The 26,977-nt window shown below is 32.5% G+C and overlaps 1 protein-coding gene across 2 annotated transcripts; it reads right to left on the reverse strand.

Moving 5' to 3' along the window:
• Positions 1-145: 145 nt before the first annotated feature.
• LOC107437538 (uncharacterized) lies at positions 146-26,826 on the reverse strand. Of its 2 annotated transcripts, XM_016049590.5 has the most exons (6): positions 26,695-26,826; positions 23,859-23,932; positions 17,593-17,806; positions 14,284-14,427; positions 11,252-12,400; positions 146-473 (listed from the first exon to the last, which is right to left on the reverse strand). In XM_016049590.5, the coding sequence occupies exons 3-6, from the start codon at positions 17,783-17,785 to the stop codon at positions 337-339; spliced, it is 1,623 nt and encodes a 540-aa protein (XP_015905076.3). In that variant the 5' UTR covers positions 17,786-17,806; positions 23,859-23,932; positions 26,695-26,826; the 3' UTR covers positions 146-336. The 2 variants fall into 2 exon arrangements, with proteins under 2 accessions (XP_015905076.3, XP_071042531.2); XM_071186430.2 differs by lacking the exon at positions 23,859-23,932 and having other exon boundaries at positions 192-473; positions 26,695-26,780.
• Between the last annotated feature and the right edge of the window lie 151 nt (positions 26,827-26,977).

A 26,977-nucleotide genomic window follows, 5' to 3' on the forward strand; every position in this document is an offset into this window, starting at 1 on the left:
CGTAAAAGTTACATGTTTTTATGTCTTTGAATTTTTAGGCAGCAGAACAAAATGTAACTTTAAGTTGGACATCCAGAAAGAAGTTGTCAACTCTAACGAATTGTTAATAAAGAAAAAAATTATAACTTGACATCCATAACAAACGTTTTTTTTTTTACTTTATTTTTTACAAGACTTTTAAAAAACACACTTAAACGTAGCTTCTTACGGAAAACATTACAAATAGTTATTTAATTATTAATAATATTTTCATATACAAAATCTAAAGACAAACATTTATACAATATTTAAGTTTTTCTGCTAGCAATGTCTTATCATTTCAAACTCTATGAGTCTTCAGCAGAATTGTCCAGTTTTCTTTCGTGTGTTGTGCATGTGAGACAGGATTTGAAGAACAATACTACAGGCAAAACACATGGACATCATAATGTAGAGAAGACCATTATAAGAAGATAGGACCTCTCTGAAGTAGCCTGGTGATGGAAAAGAATATTAATCAGCTTAACATCAATTATAATAATTAATTCTCATAATTTACCTCATTAGTGATTTGTTTTTTAATCAACAACTGTCCTTCAGATTTCAGTACTCGAAGGTTAGCAACTGACACAAGAAAAAGCGGGACTATTTTTTTTCGCCCTGGAAAACTTCTTTTTAAACCCTCAAATAATTTTGAAATTATGGTTGAGAAATAAGATCTTCTAGATAGTTTTCAACTCCAAGTGTGGTTCCGTACGTAAATTTTAGGGTCTTAAACGGTAAAGCATTGCAAACAGAGTCATCCAGTCATATAATCCAGAGCACTGGGACCGAATATTTCTCTAACCGTAAACTATACCAAAAGCGGTACTAAAGGAGTATATCCGGTCACATGATCCACACAGTAAAAACATTTCGTGTATGTGTACAACAAAAATGGCAGAAACTACTTAACACCAGAGTATAAACAGATTTCCATCATACCCTTATAAACAGGGGGGGGGGGGGTCGGGTGAAAATTTACCTCTTACACCCAAGTATTGTTCCACTACACCAGCGGTCGGCAAAGTGCGGCTCCAGAGCCGCATGTGGCTCTTTAGCTCCTTAAGTGCGGCTCTATCACAAATATCCACGGAAGGCGCAATAATATTTTCATTTAAAAAAAAAAACTTGGTAAGAAAAAAATTATATCTTTTGATAAATTAAAATTCTTCTATAAATCGAGAACATGTATAATTTTTTGTTTAAGTTAAAAGATGGATAGGTATTTAAATTTTTATATTGTTGTAAAAATACGTAACAAACATCGAGTTTAATTTTATTAGTTTTCGTAAACGTTAACACAAACCATCATGTACAAGCTACCGGCTGAAATTATTCGTATGTTTATGGCGTACTCCGGTGTGATACAAAGGTACCACAAGCATGACCGCGCATACTTTTTCTTAAGTAGTGGGCATTGTTCGCATTAATAAATATTTATTAAGTATGAAATTTAGTTTTATTTAGTGTAATAAAAGTTTACTAAAGAAGCAGATTTGGCTCCCAATTTTTTTTAAAAATTGTTGTAATGTTCATATTTGGCTCTTTGGCTAATAAGTTTGCCGACCACTGCACTACACCAAAATCCAAGAATATTCTTGGTGCTGTTAAACACCTAGATTGTTCTTTTACACAACTTGGCGCAAAGTAGCCAACTGTTTGTTATTTAGTAACCCTAAAATGTATAATTACAGTAGAATTTTAGGCACATAAGCATCAGTAGTTCTTTTCTTGCCTTATCTTTTTTTCAATGGCAGGCTCTGAATGTGAATCTTTGCCTAAGAAGATGCCAGAATTGTTACTCATTTAGCGTTACCCAGTGGAAACCTGTGAACCAAAGTCACGGAGGCGAGTAACACTGCCCAAGCTACACTGCCACAAACCCGTTTATAGGGTGGGCCACATTCACACATCACACACACACAACAGAGGACAGCACAGAGAGAGAGAAACATCCATGCCCAGAGCGGGATTCGAACCCGCAGCCAATGGCTTCGCAGTCAGGCGAGCTAACTGCTCAGCCACCTGGCTGGCGCATCAGTAGGTCTATTTTTACGAGATAATGTAAAACCTTTGCCGAAAAACATTTAAGTAGCGAAGCCTTCTCAGCTACAAGATCATTTAAATAGAATGCATTCAAATAAGAAAAACAGAAATGTGGTCCATTTTTAAGACCTGGAAGATTCTTAAGAGCTATATTTTTACCGCAAACTATCATTTTTTAGATTATTGAAAAAAACTTTTAAATGTTTTTCGTTCCCTGAGATGAGTAAGAATAAGTTGTAGTAAGAATAATGAGTTTCTAGTATTGTAGTATATGCTATAATATTCCAAGTATTACTTTTTTTTTGTACTTATTGCTTTTAAGTGCATATGTTGAGTAGATACTATTTTACACATACTCAGTTTTACATATGGTAGTTTTACATAAAGCTTATCGAAAAAAGTTAATAATATTTATTTACTGCTTAATTAATATTAAATGGTTAGTGAGTTAGATACCATTTTAAATATGTTTATCACAAAATGTTGCGTATTATAGTAATATCATGCCGACCTGGTGGCCGAGTGGTTAGCGTGCCTGACTGCGGAGCCGCTGGTCGCGGGTTCGAATCCTGCTCAGGCAGGGATGTTTCTTTCTCTCTGTGTGTGTGTTCTATGTTCTTTCTGCTTTGTGTGTGATTGTGTGAATGTGACCAGCCCTATAAACGGGTTGTGGTTGTGTGACGTGGGCGACGCTGCTCCACCGCCGTGGCTTAGCCACAGGTACCCACTGGGTAACGAAAAGAGAGTAGCAGTTCTGGCATTTCTGTGGCCAATGGGACAACCCCCAAGTGCCCGCTATTAAAAAAATATATATAGTAATATCATTCGATTATTTTATTTAAAAAACATCACTTTTAATTTTTATGCCTTTTATTTGGAAAAATATTTAAAATCACACACTTAATAATAAGAGAGAAGAATACTAAGAAAATACAATAGATAAATATTTGCAGGAATTACTTCCTATTATAAATATTACTTGGAAGTAATTTTTTCTTTTTAATTAATCTCAATGAAATAAACATTATAGTATTATACTCATAACACTGTAATTATTTCTAAATACTATTCATTGCTTATTATTTTTTCAAATTTCTATAAATGATCCAAGTCCCAAAAATGATATGCCCTGTATACCCGAGGTATTTTATTTTACAACCGTCGTAGAACAGCTGACCCAATTTTTGGGTTTACGACTACTAAGGTTGAGAATTCCACAAACTTGTAATTTTGAACCCAATCCAGAAGACAAGGGTGCTTCTAGAACAAGTATTGGAAGAAATTTTCCTTCGTGGCGGACTTTTTGATGGTACTTACCCGCGGTACTTACCCGCATTTGCGTTACACGGAGAGGAAAACCACGAAAACCTTCCACGGTTAGCCTCACGGCAAGGGGACTCTAAACCATGATCCATTTACCACTGAGGATACTTTATGCCCGCTGGTCGGTGCGAGCCAGATGCAGAATTCGCATCGACCAGCCATCGCTGGGTTTCGAACCCGGTACACCTTATTGTGACACGAACATTCTATCCCCTAAGCTAGCGTTTCCCAAAGGGTGGTACACGTAACCCAGGGGGGTACACGTTCTTATGAGAAATATCTTGCAACAAACAAAAATTTCAAAAATGTTTATTTAAAAACAGAGCTAGTCATGAAAATTTACGATTGCGTATTTTTCTATTAGCTATTTTTTGCAGAGTTAAAAGTTAATAATCAGTGGTGTCAACAGCCAGTTGTGGTTTTTAACTTTTGTGCAATTTTTTATAGTAAAAAATTCATTCATTTTTTTATTAGTGGTACACTACGTTACCAAAAATTTAGAAAGGGTACACAAAAGTCATAAGCTTGGGAAACACTGCCCTGAGCCATCTAGGCAATTCCTGTTTGGAATGTATTTGTTATCCTTTGAAGTCCCGTCGGGTGTAACTGAGCACCCCTAAATCAAAATTTAAGGGGTGCTTAATACAAATTAAGCATCTCTTAAATTTTGAGAAAAGTTGTTAAGATCTCGGATGGAGTAAAATAGCGGCAACAAGGAGGAGAAACAATTTGAATAAATTTTATAAGACCTCATTGTTGCTGAATTTAATAAACTTAAATAAGAATTTTATAAGTACGAAACACAGCTTTTTTTAATTCCTAATGTTTAGTTTGATTAAAAAAGTTTAATAAATAAAGTTCAGATGTACAAAAAATGAGACAGAATTATTCTTCAGAAATCGACCGTTTTTTTATTCTATAGTCATGTTCAGTTTGATTAAAAAACGTTTAATACGGACAGTTTAGATCAGTGTTTCCCAACGTGGGGCCCACGCCCCACTGGGGGGCAATTTGATTGTTAAGGGGGGCAATTCGAAAATGGACTCGACAAGAGTTTTACCTATTTGCTCCGGGCCATTTAAATACAATGCTAGATTTCGGTGCCAACATTGTAAGAAAAAAAGCAAATTCTTAAATAATTCGGTCAATGAATATTATAAACTCGTTTGATGAGATCAAAATATCAACTGGATTTTTGGCGTCGTCAAGTTAACTAACCTCCCTGCGGCATATGGCAGGCTCCGCGTAGACCCCTTGACGCTTTAAAATTTCGCTAAACAATGCAGTCGTTCGCATCTGAATGACCCGTCGCAACTTCTGTAGTGTTTCGCAACATTCAGTGATAGAAATCAATACCATACTATGTCCTTTATGCCTGCAATGCAACAGTAAAGTCTTTTTTTACTGCTCACACTTCAACCCATAATTGTATTCTTGAGGCTAGTTATGAAATTTCTTTATTCATCGCTAAATTTGGAAGAAATCAAACTATAGGAGAGAATTAAATAAAACCGTCAATATCGGCATTTCTTAAAACGGTTCTTGAAAAAGATGTAAAAGCTATGCCACTCAATAACAATACTGTTAGAAGAAGAATAGACGAAATGAGTGAAGATGTTGAAAAACAACTTGTTGACAAGCTAAAAACAAGAAAATTCTCAGTGAAAATTGATGAATCAACTTTGATAGACAGTGTGGCAGTATTGATAACTTACGTAAAATATATTGATAAAGGGCATTTTGCTGAAGAAATGTTGCTCTGTAAAAGATTAGAAAGCACCACTACCTCCAAAGATATTATATAATAAGCTAAAAAACTACTTAGATATCAATAATATACTAATGAAAAATATAACATCTTGTGCTGCAGATGGTGCTCCTAATATGATGGGCAAGAAAAATTGCTACTTAAAATTGATGAAAGATGAGAATCCAGAAATGATTCTTGTGCATTGTGTTATTGCATAGGGAATAAAGTTGTGCATAGGGAAAACTTGGTAGCTAGACACATCTCTCCTGCTCTAAATGAAGTACTTACATTCAGTAATAAAGTGTATCGATGCTATTAAAGCTAATGACAAATGTGAGCTTCTCTTCAAGCTGTTTTGTGAAGAACAAAATGCAGACCATGTGAGACTTTTACTTCACTCTGAAGTAAGATGGCTCTCTAAAGGGAACTGCTTAAAAAGATTCATGGAACTGCTTGAGACTCTTAGTGATTTTTTAAGCGACAAGCCTGATATGAAGTATCTGTTCACAGTCGTAGGTAAAGCATTTGTGAGTTATTTTTCCGATATCTCTGAAAAACTAAATATATTAAATAAGCAACTTCAAGGAACAAATAGAACTCTTGTTGATACAAAAACGAAGATATTTGGTTTCATTACCCTTATTGAGTTAAGTCTGAAAACAAAAATTTGGATCAGTTTAATTGTCCCCAAAAATTAAAAGTAAATGATGCCGCTTTTACTTGTTATTGCCGATAATCTGAAAATTCTTTTGGCTGATTTAAAAGAAAGATTTTCTGATTTAAAACAAATAGATTTTTCAACACGGATGATGCAGCCAATGTTAGTGCATTTGTCTGTTATATGAAATATGCAGTATCAAGAAGAGTTCTCAGAAATGCAAAATGATAAGTCAGTTAGAACTTTATTTTATATAAAAGGAGTGATGGCATGGCTTTGTGAGGAAACAGAAATCAAATACCCAAATTCAACCAAATATGCAAAAAAAACTATTGTTACTGTTTCCATCTTCATATTTAACTGAATGTGGACTTAGTGCTGTAAATGATTTACTGGTAAAAAAAAAAGGAAATCGCCTGGATATAACACAGTGGGGAGACTTGAGGCTGAAGCTAACCAAATTGGAAACTAACATAAAATCTCTGTGCAGCAAGCGCAAGGATCTCTCTAAATTAAAATATTAAATTATTATAGAAAATTGAATTCGAATTTGAATTTTAGTTTTTCATTATAAGTCGAAATTTTACTTACTGTGCTTCGTCAACAATTTTCAAGAGATTTCTCAGTGAAACCTATCATTTAAGTTTCTTATGTGAACAATTCAATTTCTTAATGTTAAAAATTATGTGTAATTATGTCATAGGGGGGCATAAGAATTTTAGAAAGGCTTGAGTGGGGCACGGCACAAAAAAGGTTGGGAAACACTGGTTTAGATATAAAATAGATTAGATGGATTTATTCTTTAGTAATTTACAGTTTTTTTATTATTATTATTATTATTTTATAGTCATGTTTAGTTTGAATAGAAAACGTTTAATATAGACAATTTATTCTGTATATCTAAACTGTCTATATTAGATTATTTCCTTAGAAATGTTGCTGTAAATATAGTATTCTAAATGTCATTTTGTACGACCGATTTAAAATTAGTACGCTCATTTCATTAATATGCAATCAAACACAATGTAAAATTCACATGAGCATGAATTCTGTTATTTAAGATCCCCGGTAGGACACGAAAAATTCTGTGATTTTTCGAACGCTGAAGTAATCATGATGAATGTACAGTACACTATAGAAACTAAGGAGTAAAATGTCTCCGAATATGCGTTTGATCGACCCAAAAAATTGTGGGTGAAAGCACCTTAATCGAGGTTAACACCAAATCATGCTCTCATAGACAACTGAATGGTGTAATTTAAATCTAAACACTTAAAATGGAATAAGCTTACACCAAACACTCACTATTTGCTCCAAACGAGAATTATTTTCACTTCCGAAAATACCGATTTGCAGTTGAAGAATTTTGAATATCGTCCATAGATTGTTTACATTTGAATGCATGTTGGCGAGAGTTAGTGAAAGTCTTCACTGCATTAACCGAAACCATACATGGGAACATAACTTTTAAAAAGTAACGAGTAAAAAGTAAAAACTTTTGATTCGAACAAATAATGAGTAAAAAGTACAAGTACAAATCAAGTAACGATTTTAAAGTACATTTCGAGAAAATTGAAAATTCAAAGTAATCTAAAATTTCATTTAATAAAATGAAAGAATATGCAGTTAATTTTATTTTAAATTTATAAAGTTTGAAATGTAGGAAAACGTTACAAAATTCATTGAAAAAGTAAACATTGAAAATATCTAGGAAAAAAAAGAAATCAAAATTCAATGTTTGCATATCAAAAAAAGTTTTAAATTAAATAAATTTTTAAACTGCAAAATCCTAGAAATTTTGTTTTAATTTCGGGATTTGTAGTAATCAATTAATTTCTTGAACGAATTCTATAACATTATATTTTTTGTTTTTTGCCGACCAGCCTGTGTAGGGGGCAGGGAACTGTCCTTGCATCAGTAAGGTTCTGGGTTCGAATCCCGGGCAAGGCATGGATGTTTCTTTCCCTCTATCTGTGTTCTATGTCCTTTCTCCTTTGTGTGTGAATGTGACCCGCCCTATAAACGGGTTGTGGTAGTGTGACGTGGGCGACGCTGTTCCACCGCCGTGGCTTCGCCACAGGTGCCCACTGGGTAACGAAAAGAGAATTAGCAGTTCTAACACTTTCTGTGGCCAATGGACAATAGCTCCAAGTGCCCGCCATTAAAAAAAAAAAAAAATTATTTTTTGTTTAAAGAAATAGAAAAAAATTTAAAAAAATGTATTTCTATATAGGTAACCTCTTGAAATTCCTTAAATTAAAAATTATCTTTCTTTCTCATAAAAGCTAAATGAAAAAAAAAATTTGAATTTTAAATAGTGACAATTTTTTAATGTGTCGTTAATTTGTTACTAATGAAAGATTGAGCACAAAAGTTTTATTTTTAACTTAATCATATGACGAACTAAATATTTAGATTGTAAAATTCAAAAAAGGGGAAAACAATTTGAAAAATAATTTTTTATACATTATTCATTTTATTTATAATAATTAAAAATAGTTAAAAAATTATTAAATTAAAAAAATTTTGAATTAAAAAACCAGTTCAAAAAACTTTTATCGATAAAAATTTTTGAAGAAATTCAGAAAAAAATAACAATTTCTTTTGACATTCTCGTTACAAATACTTGTACATTTTCCAAAAAAAAGAAAAAAATAATAAAATAAAAGTACGTACTTTTTATTTTTACTTTCGTTAACGAAACAAGTAACGATTGTAAAAGTATTGTCATGCATGACCAAAACAAAAGGTGGCGGTCATCAAAATGTGTACATTTGTTTTTAGTTGTTAAATAAAGATGATTATATTTTTATTTTTAAGTCTCTGTGAAATATTATTAATTATTCTCAGTTTGAAATTAAATTATCTTAATATTTCTCTCTGTACTACGTGTTAGTTGATTAGTAACCTAATTTCATTTTAAAAAATTATGAATTAAGAATTTGTGTATATGTTACCGTTAAAGTGTGAAATCCGTCATTTCATAAAATAACTAGAAAAGTCAGTTAAAGTACATAAAATGATTCAATTCTATGATTTAATAAGGTATTCTATAATGTATGTGTGTGCGCTTTACTTCGTTACCCTTGAGAATCTTACTTCTTATAAATTATATTACTAAAAAAACTAAGAATAAACAACATTGCTTTGTGTATTTTTTTAAAATAAATATGTTCTATTGTATAAAACAAGCATTTTTTTTTGCTCTACAAATAGTGATTTATTACAATGTAAACCCTAATAATTTGAATATAGCTTGTTCACCAAGAGTTGGCACTTGGCTCCGCCTTCATCACATGCTATGCGACTATACTATTTCGTTATTTTTGGGAGCAGGGAACTGCTCGATTCAGTACGCTATCCCAGAAAAACAACTTACAGGGTGAAGAACATACTCAAATTTTTGCAAAGTGTCGTTTGAACTAAGTTGCAGCGCATGCGCATATGATGCAAAGCGGCAGTCAGGAGGTACGTCACCAGTAAACCAATTGTTGGACAACCCTACATACATGGTTGGGTGCCTTGCTTCCCGCCATTTTATTCTTTCTTTCTATATCAAAATGTGTTAGCAGATTTAACTAACGGGGAGGATATACATGTATCCTCAAAGAAACATTTTAATTAATAGTACAGTATAGCTGGCCTTACAAACTATCAAGTCAAAATCTATTAAAGGAAGCAAAAATAAAAACAATAGAAGATGAAATTAAAAAACGAAGATGGAGCTGGCTCGGACATATCTTTAGAATGCCCAAAGAAAAAATTACATCTGTTGCGCTTACATGGGCCCCTGATGGTAAAAGAACAAGAGAAAGACCCAGACTTACCATCCAGCTCATGTTTTTGGGCGAATTAAAAGAATCTAGAATATCTAGCTGGGAGGAAGCAAGATCTATTGCTAGAGACAGGAGGCGTTGGAGGGATATGCTAGAGCCCAAAGGCACGTAGAGGATAAGTAAAATAAGTAACAGTATAGTTTATCAATAGTTTAAAAATACAGAACGAGACAACGATGTGAAAGAGAATTTTTCTTCCTCGCCCCTAAAGCTTCCCCTTTCTCAGTATTGGTTAAAAATAGAGGAGGGTGCAAACCCGTTTATAGAACCTCTGCTGTTGTGCCCCTAAATATTGTGTGTTTCCTTTATACGCAGGGACCACACCTAACCTTGGGGAAAAGTTTACATTACGTCAATGAAAGCTAAACTTCTTCCCCTACGTATATTCTATGAACGGAGGCTATTGAGAAGACGCAGATTAAACATTTGTTAATTCGTGCATTCCCTACATTTTTTTTGGAATTAACTCATTTTCAAATATTTCTTAAGTAGTTCAATTCCATATACTCTTATGTTATTAATTCTATGATAATGGAATATTTAGATATTTTGCAGCCATAGCCAGATCTATAGATTACGATTACGAGGCCCTAAGCCTTAAAAAAGAAATTGCAAAAGGTAATTCAACTGTCTATTATGAACTTCATACATCATCTTATATTAGTCCCTATCACTGTCGTAAATTCGTTCCTTTTCCATATACAGTACACTCTCGATTATCGTGCGCTGATTATCCGGTTTGCGGATTATCCGTGCTCATTCCGAAGTCAAAAAAAAATTTAAAGAGAAACATTTTCAAGATTAAAAAAATTTGATTCATGAAGTTATAACACTACCCAATTTTTGGAAACAATATTCGTTATTGTATTGCAGTATATGGAATATCAGCAGCATGGTCAAAGGTGAAATCGTCTACGTTATCACGATCGTGGAGAAAGATGATACCTCTTGTTGAATAATCTTCTTCAGATATTCAAGAAGAATATGATAATAGTATTCTTGAACAAGCAAAAGAAATCGAAGGTTTCGAAATTCTTGATGAAGAAAATTTAGAAGATTGGTTTCAAAGTGATGCTTGCGAGCCTGGCTTCCAGTATTTGGCAGATGAAGACATCGTTATGTTGTTAAATCAAATAATGATGATAGTAACTAATGCAGAAGTTGTAGTAAATGAGGGAAATATAATTTCTCCTTCTGCTGCCTTGTGGAAACTTTATTAGTTTATATGGGAGTATTTGATTACGGTGACATTAATGCGGTTCGTAAAATATGCGACAATATATGGCGCATTACACATTTTTTTAAAGGAAAATTCCTAGTTTGATGTTATACAGCAAGCAAATGTCAGTAATTTTTATATTTTTTGTATTGATATTGATTTTTTCTTTAATAAAATGAGTTTTCGGATTATCCGTGTTTTTCGATTGCCCGTGCGACCTGTCCCGGTGATTAACCCGGATAATTGGGAGTGCACTGTAGTTGAAAACTCAAAACTACTTTTAAAAGCTAAGCAAAAAGAGAGCAGGAAAAAAAATTTTCGATGCAGGAAAAACTAGCTAGTAGCAATAAAGGAGTTGCTAAATTAGTAGCGACTGTAATAATAGCAACAATTCTTACCTATTAAAGGAGACATGGTAAAACTCATGGGTGCATACATTAGAAGTCTGGAAGCCATTGCCAGTGGTCGCTTCTCCTTTTCAATGAAACCATTGACAATACCAGGAAGGCTTGTTGTATTCCCTCCGACTATAAGTCCAAGTAAACAGATCGCCAATAAAGTTGCTTCAAATCCCGATACCCACACTAGCAGTAGACAGGACAGTCCAATCATTGCAAAGCATACGGAGCTAAAATGGGCTGCTGTCAAACGCGTGCAATCGGTGACACACGCTAAGAAGAATCGTCCTATGGTGTCAAAAAGGGAGAGGGCCATCACAAAATATACCTCCAACTCTCTCTGCACTCCCTTGTCTCTGACTATATCAACGGTGATGGTCCAAAACATGTACATAATGTAGAAATGTGAACTTTGAACAAATGTTATGAGTAAAAAAGTAGGCGTCCATAAAATGTTAATGGATTCGCACATAGATGTCTCTGCTTTGTCTTTAGGAACAGAATCGATTGGGTTAAAATACATGTTTTTTCCACCCACTGAAGTCAGCTGATTGGTTAAATCGTTCACATTCAATTCAATAATTTTAGCAACTGGAATGGGTCGATTTATTTGAGTCGAGTTTAATTTTGTAGAATCGAATTCATTTCTTTGACCTACAAGATTATTGGTGGAGTTTTGCACTGATGTGAATGAGGGATTGTAAAGGATATGTTTGTCTGTGTCCTTGGAAAAAGTATCTTCCAACTTTGGAGTTTGATTGTGGTGGGAATCGTTAGGAACTAAAATATTCTTTTCCTTAAACATGTCTATGTTTAATTTGTGTGCAGTTTCTGAATCTGTGTTTTTTTGTTTCGCCAGTTTCTGATTTTCGAAATTATCTTCAGTTGTTTTTGACTCAGGTACCTTTTCCTCATCTGGCTTGGTTAATAACATCACTGCTGGGATGGTATTTAGAATGATTCCAGAAATGATTAAAAATGAAGCGGACTGCCCGTACGTGTTTAGAACGAAAACTAGCAATGGCGGTGTAAGAAAACCAGACAATCCACTTGCTCCGAAAACAATGCCATTGCCTTTAGTTCTATGCTCAATGAAGTGCTGGTTGATGATTTCGGGAACCACAGCTGTTGCCCATCCATAACCAATTCCTGCAAAACAGTTATTTTAGTGCTAACAAATATAAACGAGAGCGTTCGGTTTCACATTTAACCCTAATTAAAAAATCGAGTAAAAAACCAATAATATTAATTTTTCCTGTGCTTTCGAGAGTAACGGATCTTGTAGAATATGTCGTCAAAAATAGGGATTTGTTGAAAATTAGGTAAAAAGATGAAATTTCTGCCATTTGGTGTATCTTATTGTCATTTCAACTTTTCCTGTAACTGAACACCAAAATTGGTAACAACTACTTAACACCAAAACATATGTAGTTTTTCACTACACTAAAAACTATTCTTATTTTTTATTGCACCAAAAAGTATCCTTGATATTTCACTAGAACTCTTTTACCACGAAATATTTGCCATCATCTTTAGTGTTGCGATACACTCAAATTTCTTACAATGTAAAAATTTTCATAAATGTATCAATGTACTAATGTTTCAATGTATTAAATTCAACAAAGATTTAAACTACGCAACAATTTTATTTATAAGGACTTTACATTTATGCTTTCAAAATTTAAACTGCTTTTCTCATATAACTAATGGGAACATATTTTCCAGATTGATTCCAAAAGGTTAAATATTTTGATAGTCAGCAATCTGAATTCATGAATAAAAAGAATGTTTATTTAGAGAAAGTTCGTTTTTGCGTCTGATTTTAAAATGCAATTATTAATTAGCGAATTTGAGTTTACCTCCGTAAGCCATTAAGATTAAGTTCTAGCACGAGACAATCCGACTATAAGATCAAAAGTTATTCAGGATGGCCTGTTTTTTTTTCCACAATACAGCTCATGTTGAATGAGAAGAAATACAGTAACGTAATATGTTAGTCTGAAACCAGAAAGACAAAAAGGGCGATTTTTACTTAGGAATCTTAAGAAAAGTAGACTCATAAATGCGATAAAAAAATTAAAAAATCAATTTACTAAATGTAATTAATTATTAAAGCTATTTTTAATTATTGCACGAAAAGGGAAAATCTAATTTTTAGCCTTCTTTCATAGTGTAGGAAGTATTTATAGAGTATTTCTCCATATGCTGACTATATGATGATTACTCATACTGTAACAGCTACCTAAATAATAATCGTATAAATGGGAATATTCCATAGAAAATCAATGAATTAACTTACCAACAAATAGGGTATTAAACCAGTATACAAACACACTAAAAATTTACTGATTTATAGAGTAATATCCAAACGACGGGGTTTTTTTGCAAGTTCGTTTAAAATGTCTTCTACAGCTGGGGTAAATTTTCTATGAATGCTTAAGAGCGCCATTCCATTCATTCTATTATTTCCCGTTGAGTTGCGTAAATAAGTCTTCAAACGGCGTAAAGTCGAAAAGGATCTTTCGTTTGCACTCGTTGAAACAGGTAGAACGACCAATATTTCTAGGAGTTTGAAAATGTTTGGTGTTATATCTTTATTGCACATTTCAAGAGCATCCGCCGCAGTTTTTGGAACACTACCTCCGTCTTCACTAATCCTTTTTAATCTTTCATACCAGAGTTTTAGTTCAGACTTAAGGCTTTCTTTACAGGTATCCAAATCTTGAGCGCAAAATTCCACTAATGCTTCAAAAGCCTTTATATTTGAAGGTTGGCAAATGAAAGGATCAGAATACTATTATGTCATAAAACTGTCCGAATGGTTACTTGAATCAAATTTTTCAGAGTTCTTATTATTTTTCATTTTTGGGAAATGCCTATAATCAGAAAAAACCCTAAAGCATTATTTTTCAAATAATAGAATTAAACCAAACGTTGTCAAATATATTAATCTCCGGGTCTCAGGAGGATATTAAGTGTATTTTGAATGAAAATTAACTTAGAGTTAAATAAAATTAGCTTAAAATAATTACCAAAAACCAATCCTAAGAATATGTCAATTGTAATAATATTATTTGCAAAGTAGCATGCAAAGATTCCTGCGGCCGATGTTAAACAACCAATAGCAGTCACTTTTTGCAGTCCAATCCTTTCGCCAAAATATCCTGCCAAAGGACCTAACAAATGTTAATTAACAGTTATAGTTTTTATTAGTATTAACATTCAATTAACATATTGTCCCTTTAAACTAATAGCATTATGTAATATTGATAAAATAAGACTAAACAGCATGCCATCGTTGTATAAAATGCAGTAATTGAAAAGCGTTTTGAAAAGAGTGTTATTTTAGTTAATTTTGATTCATATTTACAATCCTTACAAAGGCAACGAATGTTTAAAAAAAATATTTTTCATATTGAAATTGCCTTCTTTATTTATACATATATACAAATACAAATCAAAACGTCGTATAAAAATTGCCTTCTTTAATGCAAACTAACTTCTTGGAGTTGACTATAATGCACTAAGCTCTTCAATTAATGCCATTTTAAACGATAAAACTTTTTTTTAATTGAAAATATTACATAACAATCTACAAACTTTTTTTCTTCTGGGATGTCCTGAATTAGGCTTACGATTTTCAAAAATTTTTAACAGAAGGTATAAAAAGAAAAAAGATTTTTTCAGCAAATTAATGTGTGCAATGCACTTGACCAATAACCCAATGCACATCCAGAAAAACGTGAATACAATTTATTGGAAACACGAAGCGACACAGATACTTATCCGATTTTGCTTCGAAATGTTACGAGTCGTAACTTCAGCCATATATGGCAGTACTTTTACTTTCGTTACTTGTACCACCGGTACAAGTAAAAAGTACGTACTTTTACTTGTACTTCGTTACTTTTTAAATTTAGTACTTTTACTTGTACTTTCGTTACTTTTTTAGGGAAAAAGTACAAGTATTTGTAACGGAAATTTTTTCTAAAACTCGGTAAGCTTTCTAAAAAAAAAAATATTAAATTGAAAAAAAAATGCTTATGTTTTTTTTTAATTTATAAAATTAATGTGCAATATACATGCATTCACAGCTAACTTCGTGTTTAAATACCTTCTGTTTCAACTTATACTGCACATTCAATTATTTTTTACTAGCTCAAAGATCACAAAGCTATCTGAAACCCTGTGTTTGCCTTGTTTATGCTTGTGCTTTTAAAACGCGTCTCTTAAAGAGTAAAACAATCTTAAATCAATGGTAATTTAAATAAATAAAAATAATAAACTAAAAATTAAAATCAATAGATAAAATTTCTTTTTCGTGCAAATCCATAAAAAGTTTGAAATTAAAACTATATTTGATTTTAAAATTATATTATACGATTATATTATAAAATTATATTATAATATTCTTTCGAATTTAAAAATAAATTTAAATCCATAACTTTCAAAATTAAAAATAATTAAATAAATGACAACAATTTGGCAAAAACTTTAAAGAGCATAAGAATATTATTCAATAAAAGTTTAGGTTACTTTGAATTTTCGATTTCCTAGAAATGTACTTTTAAATCGCTACTTTTTTTGCTTAGTACTTGTACTTTTACTTGTACTTTTTACTCGTTACTTATTAAAATAAGAACTTTTTACTTTTTACTCGTTACTTTTTTTGAGAAAATACTTGTACTTTTACTCGTTACTTTTTAAAAGTAACGTTGCCATATATGACTTCGGCCAAATGCTTCCAGTGCAACATAAAACATAATGAAGGAACTATACGACGGAAAACACGTAGTCCGTAATATCTATCTATATATATATATATATATATATATATATATATATATATATATATATATATATATATATATATATATATATATATATATATATATATATATATATATATATATATATATATATATATATATATATATATATATATATATATATATATATATATATATATATTGTCTTGAATGAATGGAACAATTGCCTGAAATTGTATTGAATTTGCTGAAATCATCACCTCTGAAATAAATCACATTTAATTGGTTAAAATGGCACTCCTGTTAGCTTTTTAAAGGCAGATATTTTTGAACATATCTGAAACGTGTAAGAACAGGGATTTGATATTGTATTTCTATCAGTATGCATGAAGACTTGCAGTACTAATCACGTCTAAATATTTGACAAGGAAATAAGTATCATGCCATAATTCTTCAGACAAATACCTACTTCAACCCCCCCCCCCAGTTGTTCTTCTCGCCAAGATTAAAGGCCACACTTTGGTTTTCCTCTTGTTGTTTGCCAAGATGAGGCGAACAGATTTAAAAACGCTTGACGAGACGTAGGAAAAGCATCATTCCATTGCTGAACTTTGAAGAGAAGGATTACGCAGAAGTAATTCAATTGAAAAGCACGCAAATATTTAATCTATACCACCAATTCTAAGAGCCAAATAAAATAATGAATTAAACAAAGAGCTCATAGACAAACTTTAATTTTCCAACAGTATTGTGAGAACCAGTAGCAGAAACGCTGTAAGTAAAAAATACTTCAGTCCTGTTCCCACAGCTGATCATTCAAACTAAAATATTTGCACGCTGGTACGTTAATTTTGTCCTCAGACTACGCCATCTAGCTACTGCAATGGGTGGCTATTTTGAAACCATTACTTTATGTTTTTTCTCAGTTAGAGTCATCTATTTAAAAGCGCTTTGAAATTTACTTTGTAACTTGCTGAGAATTAAATTGGGATTTCCTAAACAGTATGCGAAAAAAACCATTCTGTTTTCTTCTATTTTTCAACGTCCGGGATAACCTGGCTGGTAGGGTGCTGGGCCTATGTCAGTGGGGTCGCAAATTCGATACCCGTCTGCAGAAGACTTTCCGTGCACAAAATGCTGACTGATGCACGCTAAATTTGATCCTAAAGACCTTCAAATTTCCGTAACAAATCAATACCTCTGGGGATGCTGGATCGTAAATTGATCGTACTCTGGTCCTGGTCAAAATTAAGATATGTGGATAGATGGATAGTGTATAAAAGTGTCCTCCCTGTAACACGTGGTGTGACGAATGTATGATGCTGTTGTTTCCTGACCATCCTCAGGGATGTTTTCCAGATCGTCGTCTATAGCCTATTGTGCACCTCTAGTGCGACTTAAATAAAAGTACCGTACCGCACCCTATATATTTTTCTGTTTTTTTTTCAAAGCAGTCAATTTTGGAGCAAAAGATCTACCATTTCATTTTTTTACGAAGAATCTAAAAGGCTTCCTTACAAAACTACCTGTATTTAATAGACGCGTAAAAGAAGCAACAACAGAACATTATACCTGATATACTTCTTGTGAAGTAGGCCAGTTCGAATGGTAGAGATGCTGCATTCCTGCTGGTGCCGTAACAGTCTTTCAGAGATACAAATAACTGGGCCCCCAACCTCATTGGACAGTTGATGAGGGAGAATACTACTCCACATGCTATGGCCACTACCCAACTGCGTCTGCTGTCCACTCCTCTACCTTTCATCTAGATAGACTTTGTCTGTGTCTGAAAGAGAAATAGCTAACTATGTAGAGGTGAATTCATAGCTCTAAAGTCGATTAAAAAGATGTTCAGCTCCGACTCTAAACGTTACTAGGAGCTTGATTTCGACTCCCACCTATATTCTAAAATTTTCCCTGAATTCAGGAAAGTATCAATATTAGTACTAAACAAATATTAACTACAATTCATACATTTCTATTTTTTTTCTTCACGTACGGTTAAATGATTCAACTAGTATAATATAAAATTACATTTTACATTATATAATAGCTGGATACCCGTTCTTCTTACCGGGCTTTCAAAAAAGAGAAAATAATCAATAAATCAGTACTGGAGGAAATCATGCGCAAAACTGAAACTATATAACGTCACATATAATAAAGCAAATTATGTTTTTGAAGTTATACTTCTTATGCGACTTCCAACAAGGTTGCGTTAAACGTTAAACGCTACATTTTTATTGGCCGGGAAATCACGTGGTAGGATCCAGTTTTCCCTCATTCATTTCCATATTGTTTTGGTTCTCACTAGCATAAAAATAATAAAAGTCATAAAAGTATTGTTTTTCTATAAATATTTTTTTAGTTTGTTTTGATACACATATAATTTAATAGGGCAGTATTTTTTATTTTCAAATTTAGTGGATAAAAATTGTAAAAAATGAGTGAAAACAATCCCACGGACAATGCGACGGATTTAAGGTACGTCTCTTGTGAATATCAATTGATTGTTAGGTTTTCTCTTCTGAAATTACATTATGACGCATTCACATACATTATTAATACAAATACATTTTCCAGGGCGAGACGATGAGGCAACCACAAGCACTTCCACTGGTTCAAGAGGTCGACGAGGGAAAAATGCACAATATTACCGTGATTACAGAGCACGGAAGCGAACGGAACAGGAAAAAGAGTCGTTGAATAGAACTAGTGATCCTTCTACGACTGCTGATTCTTCTACAATTAACGTCGCAGGTTGCGAAGTTTAACTTCTTCCGCGCGGAGGGACTCCACGCACTATTTTTACTTTTGGTTTCCCTTTATCTGCAGGGCCCGACTTAGCCTGATTGGGACCCGGGGCAAAAACTTCTTTATGTGCCCCCCTCTGTTTCACGACTTCAGTAATGAAGAACTGAACTTTATGGGGGTATTTAAGTTTTTCACCTCATTATGGATAGCAAGAAAAATAACTAGAGCTTCTAATATAACTATAAAGTCTAAAGTCCCCCTCTAAAGGTCAAACAAAATATCGTTCTGTCCATTTTACTGATTTTCGGACAATTCTATATCCATCATACCGAATACAGCTTTCTGATTGTTAACTTTGTCATCTAGCTGCGAAAAATTCATATCCTTATTGACATTAGGGTGGAATTCAACTAAATTTTCACAATTACGATGGCTCAATAAAGCCAATCAGAAGCCTGGATTTTTGTAAACATATCGCATTTTGCGATAGTGAAAGAAACAGGCTTTTGATTGGCTAAATTTTCCCATCGTAATTACAAAAATTTAGCTGAATTCAGCCCTAGAAAGTCATGGATTTACGAAATATAGATTGCGTTCATACGATAGATTAATGAAGAAGCTGACATAAACCTGACGAATTTTACACTGTACTGATATTTTGTTTAAAAAAAGTTCATTAAAGCAATGAAAAGTTCATCAAGCGTAAAATAAAATTTCTGTTCGATTAGGGGGCCCCTTGATGTGGGGGCCCGGGGCAACTGCCTTGCATGCCCCTGCCTCAGTCAGGCTCTGTTTATCTCCCTTTTAAGTTATTAGACTTTTTTTTTTTCCAACGGCAGATTATAGACAGTAACAGCATACATACACATCTAATGAAAATAAGAACAGAAACAAAAAATGCTGCAACAGAGTCTATTAATCACAATATGTCTCTTGCTTCCCAGTAATAGAATTCCAGTAAAGTGCAGAGCTGCGGAGAAGGTGCGTGGATGGAGCTCATGTCCTCACCAGAACTGCAAAGAGTGCATACCGGGGAAGGAACGATACCAAATTTAGACAGATCTAGACAGACAGCGAAATTCAGCCACCGCTCTTCGTCTTGGGCCATTTCGCAAATTTAGGATAATAGTCCTCCAAGACTTTGTAGAAGTACGGTCGATAAGTTCTTCATGAGTACAGGTCTTAAAGGTCCTCTTAATAAGCTGTTTGATAGTTATTAGACTAAGCAAAGCAAGTTTTTAAGAAGCTCATTCGATCAAAATAAACAATTGTATTACGAATCATTTGGCATAATGCTGTTGCTCGAGGTCAACTCATAAAAGTAAAAAATTAATACAATCAACCCATTTTTTTCGATACTTACCCTTTTAGAGTGGCCGTAAAAGCCTATTTCTCAGTATCTGTACTAAAACTACACAGTATTGATGCAGTTTTAAAAAATACCAAACATACAAATATAATATTTTACACCTGTATTAGTGTGTTAGGTACATATGAAAACTGCTCCAAATACCATAATGCCAGTAGAGCCAATTAAAAAATTAAATAAGCATGTCTTGACACGTATCATGTTTCTTCTAAATGAATTAGAATCATTTATAATTAAATATTGCTTCATGAGTACACAGCTTAATTTATTTCAGATTACAATTAATGCATATTTCTAAAATAAACGTTACAAATTTCAAAAATAGTTCGTAAATTTTCTACTTTTATCCTAACTAAGTAATTAATAACAGTTCTCCTTTAATTTCTCTTCTTAGTACATTGATTTATTTATTTTTGCCTCAATGAATATCCATTGCCAAAATTAATTGAATCAAAAATTAATTAAGCATCATTGGCATCAATAATAGATACGCAATTTTTTACGATTCTCCCAAACAAATTAATACCATTTCTCCATCAATTTCGCCTTTCCGCACATAACTTATTCTTTTTAATTATATTTTCTTTTTATTTTAAGTTTTAAAGAAGAGTTTTAAAGAAAAACGTTCTAAAAGCATAGCTAGGAACAAAATGAACGAGAGATTTCTAGTAACTTTAGCAATACGATTATGACATAGTCCGCCTACTCTACGACGTTTAATTCTATCATTTAGTTCATACGACATAACGAATAGAAATAATTAAATATTAAAACTCTTTCATAGCCACAATGTCGTGCGTTGTCTCACCTCCTAAGTTACACTCCTCTTTACTCTCGGCAAAGATTCAAACTGATCGTGTAAAGTGGCGAGATGAGAAACAGATGCGATGAAACGGACACAAATAAATAGACAAATAAATGATTATTTTACTTTAAAAAATAATCATCATTTGCAAACAATAACCATATTCAGTAATACAACAATAGAGCACAGCGAATATTCCTGGCAGACGAGTTGTCTCGTCCCTCACGATGAAAGATTTAAAAAACAATAAATTTCTTTTTTGAACAAATAGAGTGATAAGCTATCAAGCAACACTAATGTTATTTTTAAAATATTTGAAGGAAAAAAAGTAGAATTTGATTTAAAACCAAATCAATGAGAAAATTCTATTTTTGAAATGGCTCTACCTAATGAACTCATTGAAATTTTCAACAAATTTTCGGAGCAGGAGCTGAATTTGCCCCTTGCAACCACTGTCCGTATTTCAGGATGATAGCAGAAACGGTTCTGGAGTTGTAAGAGAAAGACAGACACACACAAAATTTTCATTTTATTACTAAAAATGACTTCAGGCTACGAAAAAATGTAAAAATTGATGACGGTTAGTAAAGAGTAAGAAGTTAATAAAAGATGTTAAAATTGGCAACTTTTCTGACGTATTTCTTTTAGTTTTTAGCAAAGAAATTTTTCGCTTTAAATATAAATAATTTACAATGTATGCCACAATGTATACCATAATGGTAGTTGCGATTAAATAATTAAATAACTTAAATAAATAAAAAATTAATTGAGTTTTTACCACTTCTTACATTTTTAGTTACCTATGACATCCCAATACTATAGATCACAACTCATAGATTTTGAAACCGAAAATTCATTCTAAATACTAAATCATAATAAATATCAAAACAATAAAAATAAAATAAATAAGAAATATAAAAATAAAAAAATTAAAATCAAAAATCTGTTTTAAAATTTAAACAAAAATTAGATAAATAAAATTGAAAAATTTTTATAAGCTCTAAACTATCCAATAATTTTTAAATAACAGCTGTCATCAACGAAATCTCGAAAAACTGCACACATTGATTTAATTGGATACCTACAAGTGACGTCATCGTTAAGTAAATCGTGGCATTGTCGACTCAGAAGCCAATCATGTTTGACTCACACTCTTACAGATATCTATTTAAATCAAATTTAAATCACGTGGTTAGGCACTTCTTCTCGAGTTGCAAGTACCCAATTGTGCTAACTTAAATTGCGGGCAATAGTAACTGAAAACGTGCATTATCAATGAAATTCGTTTTTGTCTTGATTATAGCTGAAAGTAATTAAACCATAGACGGTATTATTCGGCACACAGAAAATGCTATTGATCGCGACCATCCCGAGATCATCAAGTTTTTGTCGTATCACCGTAAATTTTCCTTTTGAATCGGCACTTGGTGGGCCGGAATATCCTGGTTGGTACTGCGCTGGACTCACGTTCGTGAGAGCGGGTGTTCGAATACAGCCGGCCGAAGACTCCCCGTGTAATAAATGGTGACTGGTGCGCGTTAAATCTGTCAGGTCACAAAGTCCTACATTTTCCCATTACAAATTATACCTCTGACGGTACTGAATTAGAGAATGATCGTTCTCTGATTCGGGTCAGAGTTACGATCTGTGGATGCATGAATGGGTCAACCCAATAAACGGGTGTGACGCTAACTGGTGCGCGCTAAGTCTGTCAGGTCACAAAGTCCTACATTTTCCCATTACAAATTATTCCTATGACTGTACTGAATTAGAAAATGATCGCGTTCTCTGATTCGGGTCAAAATTACGATCTGTGGATGCATGAATGGGTCAGCCCAATAAACGGGTGTGACGTATGGGTGTGGCAGAAATCGAATTCTTTGTCATAGATGGAGCCACTGGAAAACAAGAACAATCGCCTTAATGGCCTACGACGACAACAACAACATAGGCACTTGGTGCACAACTTCAACTTTAATTTTTTCAAATTCCCGTTGACTTTTCCTTATTTTGGTTTATAAAAACACGTTTTAAAAAAGCGTAACTATAAGCAAAATGAACACGCGTTTTCTAAATACTAATTCAGTGAAACCACAATTAACCACGAAAACTATTCAGGTAATTTTACTTATACTCACATAACTGAAGATAAATAATTATTAAAAACGTACTATAAACTCTCTATTAATTGGAGTTGCAAGCTAAAATGAGAATCATCTGCAGTTTAAATTGCAATTTACTAATCTGATACGAAATTAGCTTTTTCTCGTTCCAATTGAACGGTTCTTATGTCGACAGTGACGTTTCCCGTGATTCCAACTATCAGTATGCCAAATTTCATAGCTCTCGGGTGGATGGTTTGGGATTCTATTAAGGACAGACATTCATTTTCAAATAGTATATGGATACAACAATTGAAAAAATTAATTTTGATAATTATGGATGAGAAAAATATTTTGATTGGGCCGAAATTTATAAGAAAAGAGCTCGATATCAATAAAATATCTCACTCGCTCACGTATAAATCTTATGACAAAAAAAATTTTATAGTGAATATTCAGGAACTAGAAAATTATTACAAATAATAAATACATTTAATTCATTTGCATATATTTTAATTAATTGGACTTGATAAATTTTATTTGGTTTTGGTATTTATAAATTTAAAAGTTATCTTATTAAAAAAAATTATTGTATTAATATCTATTTTTCAATAATTTCTTTCTTTTTTTCTTAAATCAGTCGAACATTGGTTCAAAAACTTCCATATATGTAAATAATTTTGGTATTAGTTCTGACCTAATTGATTGTCATAACATTCATTCCTGTCATACTGTTTTTATTACTTAATTGTAAATAACTGTCTAAATAATTTTCATAAGTATATTAAAAAAAAAAAATTCTCCTCACCTGCAGGACCCAAATTTTAACCAATTGGAATCGGATTTGATCACATTTTTTCGACTTCACAACCCTGGTGCATGCTGAAAAAAATACAACAAAACATGTTATTAGGTCTTTGAATTATGTTCTTTGTAACTAATTAGACGTCTCAAGGATACCCGATTTTTCCCCTCACCACACTTTTACCCTCCCCGTTTCGGCACATTTCGCTATTTCCCTACGCAAGAACAGTCCAACTTCTTACTGAAATGTACTACTGAGGGAAAAAAAGCAAAATTTAGCGAAACAAGGGCAACTGAGAGAGTAAAAGTGAGGAGAGTGGAAAAATCGCGAAACCTTGAGACACCTATTTACAAAGAGCATAGTAATTTTAAATTTAATCTTAAACTGTGAGGTGAGCGTTTTTCTCTTCGTTATGTTGAAATATTCAACTGTCCCTTAACGACACTAATAATATTAAATCTATCATATAAAGCTGATACTTTGTTGGAAGTATTGAGTTTAAGAATTTCTGCATATATTTGCATAAAAATAAGATCAGATTATAGATTTTAAGTTTTATCAATATACACTTTTTTAATTTTTTCTTTTTCCAAAATTTCCTTTTTTTTCGTTCGATTTCATCCATCGCTGATAATAATACTGTTCTCAGAAATTTATCCGTTAATTGAAAGTAAATATGTAGTTAGTAAAAAGACAATGCAATGATAAGAATAACATAACGATATTATTTTTGTAATAAAAAAACTTATGTAACTTAGGTTACTAAATAGAATAATTTAAATGTGAATCGAATAGGCGTCTCTATGTTGCTTGCCAGGGTTTCGCAAAATCTTACTTTTTCTTCTAGCAGTAAGGTTCAGTAAGAATGTTGACTATACTCGCATAAGGACTTTTCAATAAAGTTTTAAATGAATTCTTAATTTGAATTTTTTTTATGAGTTTTAATTTAAAAAAAATAGTGTATGCTTTGATTTAGTTTTATTTAGGTCTGCTTAGTTTAAATCCCAAAACCAAGAGTAAGAGTTCAAGTCTAAACCTTATTAAATAATGAATGGTAAAAAGTTATGTGTATATATATGGTTACATGGGCATTTTTTGTAAAAACGTTGATCTATTTTTCTCTTTTAAAAATGCTTAAATGCAACATTAAAATTTAAAACATCTAATTTTTAATTAGAAATTTACATGCACCTAAGTTTTTTAGCCGACGAAGTACACTTATTGTTAGCATTTCTTTGCCGTGAGACTCCGTTTATAAACACATTTTTGGTGCAACTCTTCAAATTAGATTATCTCGTGCCAAAACTCATTCACTTAAAAAGTTGTCAAGTTTCGAAACAGGCTCCCATTTTGAAGACTTGTCAGACGTGAATGAGGAAAAATCAGATTTGAATAAGAAAAGGTAAAGTTGCCAACGACAAAAATGGAAAACAAAGACGAAACACAACGCTAGAAAACCGTAGTTGCCGGGAGACGCAGATCAGGGAAGGCAAGCAAAAATGAGAGTTAGTGAGGAACTCGTGTAATTAAATAGGGAGTTGTCTATTGTATGAAAGCAAGATTCCTAAGCATCAAGACGTGCTGATGTGACAGGGATAGAGACGATTTTGGCATGATCTATATTAAATATATGACCAAGGTTCCAACAATTTGCGGCAATAGAGGATTTATCGAATTCTTAAGAACGGGTAAATATATTTCGTAATCTGGATTTTAAAACACGTCTGGTTTGCCAGATTTTTAAGTTCCGTTTACTTTTTCTTTTTACGTGACGTTTTGTTGTACAAATCTGTTTTTGCCTAATTCACATACGGCGAGTCGTGAAAATGGGCGACTATTTTTAAACGCACTATACAAGTCCGTTTTTCCCCCACTTTTATAGATTTTGAATTAAATAAAGTTTTTACATTATCAAAAGTGTATTTTTTCGCCTCAGTTTCTTGAAATTATTCATTCTCATTGTCTCTTACAAGGGAAACTAGGGAAGTGTGACTCGCCAATTTTGAAATAAACTAGTGGGATGTATGCCTTATGAGGGATCATTTTAGGGGGCAACATTCGTTTCGGCCCATAGAAGGTTCTGTGAGAGATAAAAAATAATTCAATATATAGAAAAATCAGTACTTTATTACTTCAATGCAGACTATTAGTTATTGTAGAGTTATTGTAATTGTCTCATACTCCAATTAATTTATAACTAATTAATTATTAAATAATTATTAATTAATTATTAATTAATTGATTTGCAATTACATACTCCGATTAATTTGGAAAATGTTTTGAAGAAAAAAATTAAAAGAATTTGATGTCAATTTTTTTTTAAATTAAACTAGCAGGTTTTTCTGAAAAACTGCAGAAATATAAAATTTTCGAAATCAATTTTGACAATAAATATGCATTATATAGCACGTGAAAGTACCACAAAATTAATTGGAGTATGAGATAATTACAATAACTAATAGTCAGAATTGAATTGAATAGATAATTGAAGTAATAAAATACCGATTTTTCTATATATTGAATTATTTTTTATCTCTCATAGGACCTTCTATGGGCCGAAACGAATGTTGCTCCTAAAATCATTCCTCATAAGGCATACATCCCACTAGTTTATTTCAAAATTGGCGAGTCACACTTCCCTAGTTTCCCTTGTTAGTTAATAAAAGTCCGAGCATCAGCGTTTAATAATTTTTAAAAAATTATCACACTGTTCTCTAATTTTTTATGTACTGCAGTTGAATAAAACTTACATATACGTTAAAGTGAAGGCAGAAAGGAAGAATCGTAAAGAAATGAACTAAAATTTCTAAATTCAAGAAAATATTTCGAAGGTTCTTACCTTTATTGCATCCCTAAAAATTGGAAATAAGAGACTGCTGTATTTTTTTAGCCAAATTTCAGAATAAATGGCGTCACTCTTGCAGAGAATGCTTTAAAATGTTTTTTGTTCCAAAAATGACATTTATTGGATAGAATAAATAAGATGTTCCGCGTTTTTATCTAAATGTTCCTTGCATCTTCTTTTCGGTTTCATTGTTTTTTTGCCTCAAATTATTCCTCTTTTCTTGTTAGCGACAATGCATTTTTATTTATTCTTTTGTCAGAATAGAGAGTTACGAACT

The sequence above is a fragment of the Parasteatoda tepidariorum genome, chromosome 9 (assembly GCF_982258835.1).
Source record: "Parasteatoda tepidariorum strain Cologne lab strain chromosome 9, Ptep-v5.0, whole genome shotgun sequence".
Classification (NCBI taxonomy): domain Eukaryota; kingdom Metazoa; phylum Arthropoda; class Arachnida; order Araneae; family Theridiidae; genus Parasteatoda; species Parasteatoda tepidariorum.

Excerpts from the sequence above, each read along its gene's own strand:
- LOC107437538 (XM_016049590.5), bottom strand. The coding sequence starts at position 17,785 with ATGAAAGGTAGAGGAGTGGACAGCAGACGCAGTTGGGTAGTGGCCATA. Across the intron at positions 14,428-17,592 it reads CTTCACAAGAAGTATATCAG|GTCCTTTGGCAGGATATTTT; the intron begins GTATAATGTTCT and ends AACATTTGTTAG. Across the intron at positions 12,401-14,283 it reads ATTCTTAGGATTGGTTTTTG|GAATTGGTTATGGATGGGCA; the intron begins GTAATTATTTTA and ends ACTGTTTTGCAG.